General features: G+C 40.6%; 1 protein-coding gene across 1 annotated transcript in view; it reads left to right on the plus strand.

Moving 5' to 3' along the window:
- NKAIN3 (Na+/K+ transporting ATPase interacting 3) overlaps nucleotides 1-7201 on the plus strand; it is a 181577-nt gene that overhangs the window by 87856 nt on the left and 86520 nt on the right. Inside the window, exon 4 of the mRNA XM_008644978.2 lies at nucleotides 5615-5812. Coding sequence (XP_008643200.1) covers nucleotides 5615-5812 — 198 coding nt within the window. The remainder of the gene's footprint in view (nucleotides 1-5614; nucleotides 5813-7201) is intronic.

The following is a 7201-nucleotide window of genomic DNA, read 5'->3' on the forward strand; positions in this document are numbered from 1 at the left end:
TATAAACTTTTATTCCCTGTTGACCAGGTGTTTGATTGAAAATCTTTTCTCCTCACTGCTTAAACAAAATATGTGTAACAAGTCAGAACAGAGCATCCTTGTTACACTTAGGAAATGGAATGGGAATATTTAATGCCTCAGCCTAATGTTCATTTATAATAAGCATTATAGTATGTATCAATAAAACAAAAGTGTTAGGAAGCGCTAGGTACCACACAAGCAACAAAAAAGTCAAGATCTCTAACATTATGCTTTGCCAGGCCTTTGTGCTCTTGCACTTTTCTATAAAATTGCAAGTGTTGACTGTTGTTTTGTGAACGAAAAAAGTGCTTCTCCACCATCCTGCTCAACACACTGTTCTTGTTATAGTTTTCTGTTACAGTGCAGATACTGCAGCATGCGCATCAAACGGTGAGGCCCATGGAAAAGAAATATATATGGACCGATTCTTGCTAGATGTTTCAGAGAGATGTTTATTTCCCCAGCCGCATGGCCGGGGCTCTGCCGAGGAACTGAGGCAATCACGGGACACGAGGGTCCTTGCCCGCGCAGGGGAACACAAACCAACCAATGGGGAACGAGGCTGAGCAGGGGCAGGGAAACCCCGTGTGTCCCCTCAGGGCCCCTCTCCCAGGGCTACATGGCAGGGGGACAGCCCCAACATTTCACCCGTTTATTTTTAACAAAAAGAGATTTAAAACTTAACATTGAAAACTGGATAAACATGAGATAACAAGGACAGTTTCAAAACAAAACAAAGCAAGCCACCCTCCTGAGTCTTTAAATGTCCAAACAGATTCTCTGGAACATCTTAAGGCTGACAGAAGGGAGACAGGACTCTCTGGGCATGCTTTGTGGGGAAACTGAGGCAGGAGAGGGTTTAATTTCTTCCCTCCCCCTTTTCATCCCCCACTCGGCATTGGAAAGGGATTTTTGGGGAAACAATTGGCAAAAGCATGGTTTTGTGAGGGAAACCATGGGTGAAAAAACGGATTAGGAATACACTGGGGGTAATAGGACATAGGGTAAAAGGGAAAGGTGGGATTAGGAAAGGGAGACTGTAGGGGGGGCTTACAATGGAGATATTGTCTAATATGACTACGATTTTTTGCATATATACTGCCTTTTACAGAAACACCATCAGGCCCAGTGACCTGCGATGCTTGTAACCCTTTTCTCCCTAGAACAATTTTGAATTCCACGACTTCTCCATCTCCCAAGCTTGGGATGCATTTTTCAGGGTTATTGTTTTTAATAGCAGTTCTATGCACGAATATATCTTGCTGGTTGTCACACCTTGTTATAAAACCATAATTTTGCTTAACATTATACCATTTTACTATCCCTAAGGTCTTAGTTACTATGATCTTCTCCTTTTTCCGAGTGGCTGCTGTTTTCTGTCTCGCTGCGTCTTTGCTCTCTCCTTCGGTCGCTCCCGTGTTGGAATTGTCGGGGCTGCTGGTGCCTGCGCGCTCTTCCCGGGGTCGCGTTCGGGGCTGTGCGGGCTGGGCCGGGCCGCGCCGCTCAGTTCTCCGCCCTGCTCCAGCGCGCATTTCGGCTGGGCACGGCTCTGCTCCACCGCCACTGCTGCCAGCCGCCACCCGTGCACCACCCCTCTCTGTCGGGCGTTCACGGGGCTCGCTGTTTTCCTAAGAGTGTATTTTTAAATACTAACAAGGAATGAAAGAAATATAAAATAACATGTCATAAAGCAGAAGCATACACTCAAAGAACAAATACCTGTGGTGGTAATCATGTCACAGTGTAATATTTGTTTGTTATGAAAGGCGATCTTGGTGAATTGGGTTTTCTCCCTGGAGTTTCAGTGTCTTTTTTTTGTTTTCTTTAAAATGGGTGATTTTAGTTAGTCTTAAATTCTCATTAAGTTTTGTGTTGTTTTTATAGACACTGTGAGTAAATTTTACACAAATAAATGAAAGGAACATCATCCTGTTACTACTCTGTAACATCTTATACTATGATTTGTTAAACTTTACCTAGACTCACCACCTAAATAATTGAATCCAAAAAATCACAGAATGCTTTGTATCAGAAGGTACTTCAAAGATTATCTAGACCAACCTCTCTGCAATGGGCAGGGACATCTTACACTAGATCAGGTTGCTCAAAGCCCCGCCCAATAGAAAACGTCCACTTGAAACCAAATGTAGAATTTAAGCAGATGTAATGAAATTAAACATTATCTCCAAGCACTTAGTATTACTCAGACTCACAGGGATTACATCTCACCTTAAAAGAATGTATGTGCCATAGCAATGATTTCCAATAATAATCAAAATTAATCCTTGGGCTGACAGCCAACACAAATCCTATATATAGTTTAAAGGCTTGAAAAGTCATAGACCATAAAGTGGGACTCTACATCAGTAAAGTATGATTATGGGCTGATCCTATATTCAGGAGCAAACTTCTTACCAAAGATTGGAGTATTGCTTTAGTGCTGACTAAAGAAGGGAGGAGTAGGGGATGGGATTTCACTTCCCTGTGTCACTTCCCTAAGTCACACAATTTTCCTGGAAGATCTGTTGCCTGTGTTCTGCCTCCTCTCCGTTTATGGTGTCTATCTGAGAGATTACCAGCTGAGGAAGTACAGTTTACCTGCTGATATATGGAATTAAAGTCTAGATATATGCTCAGAAGAGACCAATTTTCCATCCATGATTGAAATTTCAACTGTTAAATGAATCCCAACTGGATTAGTTAGAAGGACGACTTGGTTTCTCTTGTACAGAGCCTGAAATTGAGTCTCTTGCTTTGCAGCAGCATTTTTTTTCTGAGAAATAAGCATTTTTATTTGTCACCTGCTGATGATTAAACTTTTTTTACATTTTTTTTAATAATTGCCAGTGAAATTGGAAGATAGTAAACGATCCATTGAAAAACTTCAAGCATCTGCTTGTACTTTCTGAAAGATTTGTAACTTGCATTGAACACAGAAGTGAAAATAAGCCACTTGGGCAGCAGCTTTTCCACCATGCTCAGGGTTTCCAAGCTGTGAATTTACAAATACCGAAACACTCTCAGGAATTCACTGACATTTAAAGTCTGTACATCCCAGCAAAGAGTCTTTGAATTTTCTACGGTTCTGTAAAGCCATAGTAAATGGCTATAAAGATACAGGTTAATTTTTTTAATGCTTGGTGCATTTGACTCACTTTATGGATTAAGAATCTTCAAGTAGTTAGAGAGAAGTGTTTCAGCTGCTAGGAAAAAAAAATTGTTTTTTCTTGTTGTCAGGCTTTCTTTTATTGATTGGCAGTTTAACATTTATCAGCTCGAACAGCTTATGGCTGCCATTTTGTGAAGTGATATTTCAGAGGTCAAGCTCACGCACCAAATGGTTTTGTTTGCATTTCGAAAACTGATCCTTGCTGGACCATCATTATCTGCTTTTACCCGCTTTGAGAGCTCAGAATGTAATACACAAAGTGAAAAGTAATTATGGAAATCTCATCTTACAACCTTTATCCAGAATTTCTGAATAAGAATTTATTTTTAAAATGTAGTAAGTGCTGTCATGATATTTCTTTGGGATTTTTTTGCTGTTTTCTTCTTACCTGAATCACCAGCAGCCTTGAAACATGAACATGACCATCAAGTAAGCAATTTTTTTTAATCACCCCAAGAGCCAAACATAACAGTTTCCCAGAAATGAAGGATCTTATTTATGAGGTGTTTGTACTGTTTGCATGCCAAAATCTTACATTTTTCATTTGTTGGCAAAATTTATCAAGCTGTTTCCTTGTGGAATTTTGTCACTGGCTGTGAACTAGCAAAGTACAAACACTGTAATAGGGTATAATTTTTAAAACAGCAAGACAAAAGCCAGTAAAGGACAAATAGACCCACAAGAGCAAAGAAAGTTGTGACACCAACACTATGGACATCACGACTTACTCCCACAGTTGTGATAACAAAGTGTTACCTTGCAATATTTGATACACACTAACCCACCAATCCATATTGCTTCTCAACAAAGAGCTTCTGAGATAGGTTAGATTGAATATGTGTGCGCTGCTTGACAACTGGCATTTCTTAGAATTGACAATTTTTAAAAGCATTTGATAACACTGTGCAATCTCCAGCATTGTTGTACAAAGAAAGCCTTGGCTGTTCCCTGAGACTCTATATTTATAATTATATTTTCATTAAACTGAGTTGCCTGTCAGCTTCTGATTTCACGAGTTGTTTTCATGTTGCAGCTGAAAATTTTCTAAACCGGTATCAGGGATTGACATGCAAAGTCAAAAGACAAATGCCTCATCAACTGGAAATAATGCTCTAGCAAGCCTGCATTTAAAGAGTAAAGAAGTTGTGGAGAAAAAACCAGCAGATCACAAAGGCACATTTCTTACTGATAACTAGAATATAGTTAGGATGGCAGGATTTAATTCCTTTGTTAATTTTCAGGTGTGGCCAGAATAAAGGCAATTAACAAAGGAAAATAAAAAGTGTACTACTTCTGCAACTGGAATCTGCACTGAATATCCCTTTGGTCAGGATGGAAGTAAATGGCCACAGACAGGACATATTTGTGGGATGCAAAGGGCAGATTGGTGTCACTAGAAATACTCACAAACTGTCATGTATGGAAGCCAGGGGTATTTTGTGGGCATATGGCTCACAATTTGCAGACATTTTTTACTTGAAGTTGAGAATGGGAAACATAGAAACGTAAATCTGAATTAATTGTTTAAAGTATCAATATAACTCAGCTCTCATTTATCTCCGGTGAGGAGGGTTGGGGTTTTTTTGCATTTAAATGGCATCCATTCAACTTCAGTGTATTTCACTTATGCATGACCTAAAGACCCAAATCTGTTGTTAATTCAAATGAATTTTCCTTTTTGTACTTCATGGGTAAGCTCTTAGAAAATCTGTAGCACATTAGTAGGTTTGCCATTTTCACCGCTCCAAGTGGAACTGGGATGACGTTTACTAAAATGCACAGACATTATACATCCTGTGTGGGTTACAATGCAACTAGTACTCATCAGGGTAGGTTTAGTATCTGATCAGGAAGATAATTTGAGTGAAGAGAACTTACTGCTTTTATTTTAAACCCAGATCAGTTCACGAAAGTAGGTTCTTTCATTAAACTGACAAGTCGGTAATCTGGATGAGGGGCAGAGGGAAGAACAGAGAGAAGGATGCTTGACTGGAGACATCTTCTCATTTGAATCTGATTATGGAAATCATCAAATAAGATGTAAATTTGATTTAGATTGTCTCCAATAATGTGGGGTAAAACTGGCTCTGTTGTCTGTTAAAAAGAAATGAATTAGTTCTTAAATTACATTCTAATCAAGTAACAGCAAAATTCCAAGGGAACATGTGTTTTGTACAGTACCTGGTATGATGGTTCTTATGCCAGGCAGAAGTTCCTCTGCACAACTACAAAATAATCAATGAATGTTTGCAATTTCCTCTCTCCACTTCAACATCCTACCTTCATGCTAAAATTACTGGGGTGAGGATTAAGGATAATTATCTCATTGCCCTTATAAAATTGAGAAGATCTTTTATTTCCCCTTTCTTTACCTTAAATAACAGAAAGTCAGAGGTGTTCACGCGTTTTCCCTCCCTCTCCCAGGAAACAGATCTCATGACCTTTAACATCTCAATGCACCGCTCCTGGTGGCGGGAACACGGGCCCGGCTGCATACGGAGGGTGGTGCGTCCTTCTTCCCCTGGCATCCTAGAGGATTACTCCTATGTCTCCGTGACAGGCTGCATCATCGATTTCCAGTACCTAGAGGTCATTCACAGCGCTATCCAAATACTCCTCTCTGTAAGTTCACGTTTCTTTTCCTACTGGGATTCCGTCAGTCCTTTCACACACAGCCTGCTGCTGTTGCATGTCCTGGAAAGGGGATGTAGTAGGTGATAGATAGCTACAGAGATTTTTAATTGTGTTTTGAATTAGAGAATTATATATACCTTATTAAAATGTGCACTGTTGTTATCTTTCCTTATATCTCTTAAAGCTCTATACAGACATAGTACCCATTCTGGCCATTGCTGGGATAGGTGGAAATTAACTTGAGTCCTTGGCTCTCATTCATTGAGACATGTAGAGCAAAGGAAAGCAGACTTGTCTGAAAAAATTTGCCTAAACCTTTCTGAAGTTCACAATCAATGACGCCATTTATTTAGCCCTGATTGTAAATATATTTTACATGATACATAGCTAAGTTTCTTCCCAGACTCAGATATGGATTAGTCCTTGAAAAAGGTCAGAAAAATATTAGGAATTAAAGTGTGCATTTATATTTAACCATGTTATTTTTTCTCTCCTTGAACTCTGCATTATCAGAATACTCTACCTCCATTGTCCACATTTGTTGCAACACCAGTCAAAAATGCAATTACAAGAAGTCATTAAAAAAGGCTGCAGTGCAGGGAAGTGCTGGGACTCAATGAGTTTCTTTGGGAGCAACAGCCCAGTCTTGGCCACAGTTTTTCCTCAGTCTGTTGGCTGCTTCTGCTTGTGATTAACAGGTTGTTTGGCATGAACTGTGTGTGATCTCCTAGAAGTGGTAGCTTTCTCTTCATAGCTGTGTGTAGTGCATTGCAACTGGCTGACCCCAAGTGGTCACACATAGGATCGATCACCCCCGATGTCCAGACCTATTTTGAGGACATAAATGCTTGTGGCTCATGGTCCTAACCATGGCTACCAAGGCTTGTTGGACAGTGGGAGAAGAGGTGTGGTCTGCAGTCCACACCTGCTAGTCAGGTGAACTACTTGGTCTGAGCAGCCGGAAGGGATGCATATTTCTGGTCTGTTTGGTACTTCAAGGTGTTTAACTATCAAACTGGTACATACTACTGTCTCGGTTTTGAAAGACAGGTGTCTGCTAAGGAAGGCAGAGGCCCCCCTTGAAGTGGCAGATATAACCCCTTTTCCCTCCAAGTTATTATATTTTGAAATCAAGGGCCTTTAGGCAAAGATGTGGGAAATAGGAATAACAGTTCTTTACTCTATATATATATGTATATAACCAGTCAAACAAAACAACAACAACTATGGCAGTAACAGCAAACACAAACCCAGTGCCAGCCTTCTCGGCTGTCAGGCTATTTCCCCTCGGGTGCAGTTCTGCTCGCAGCCGGCAGGGGCGCTGGCGGCTCCCGGTGAGCAGGGCGGGTGCGATGGTTCCCCCGCGGCTGCAGGGGG

This window comes from Corvus brachyrhynchos, unplaced genomic scaffold (genome assembly GCF_000691975.1).
Source record: "Corvus brachyrhynchos isolate BGI_N302 unplaced genomic scaffold, ASM69197v1 scaffold60, whole genome shotgun sequence".
NCBI lineage: Eukaryota > Metazoa > Chordata > Aves > Passeriformes > Corvidae > Corvus > Corvus brachyrhynchos.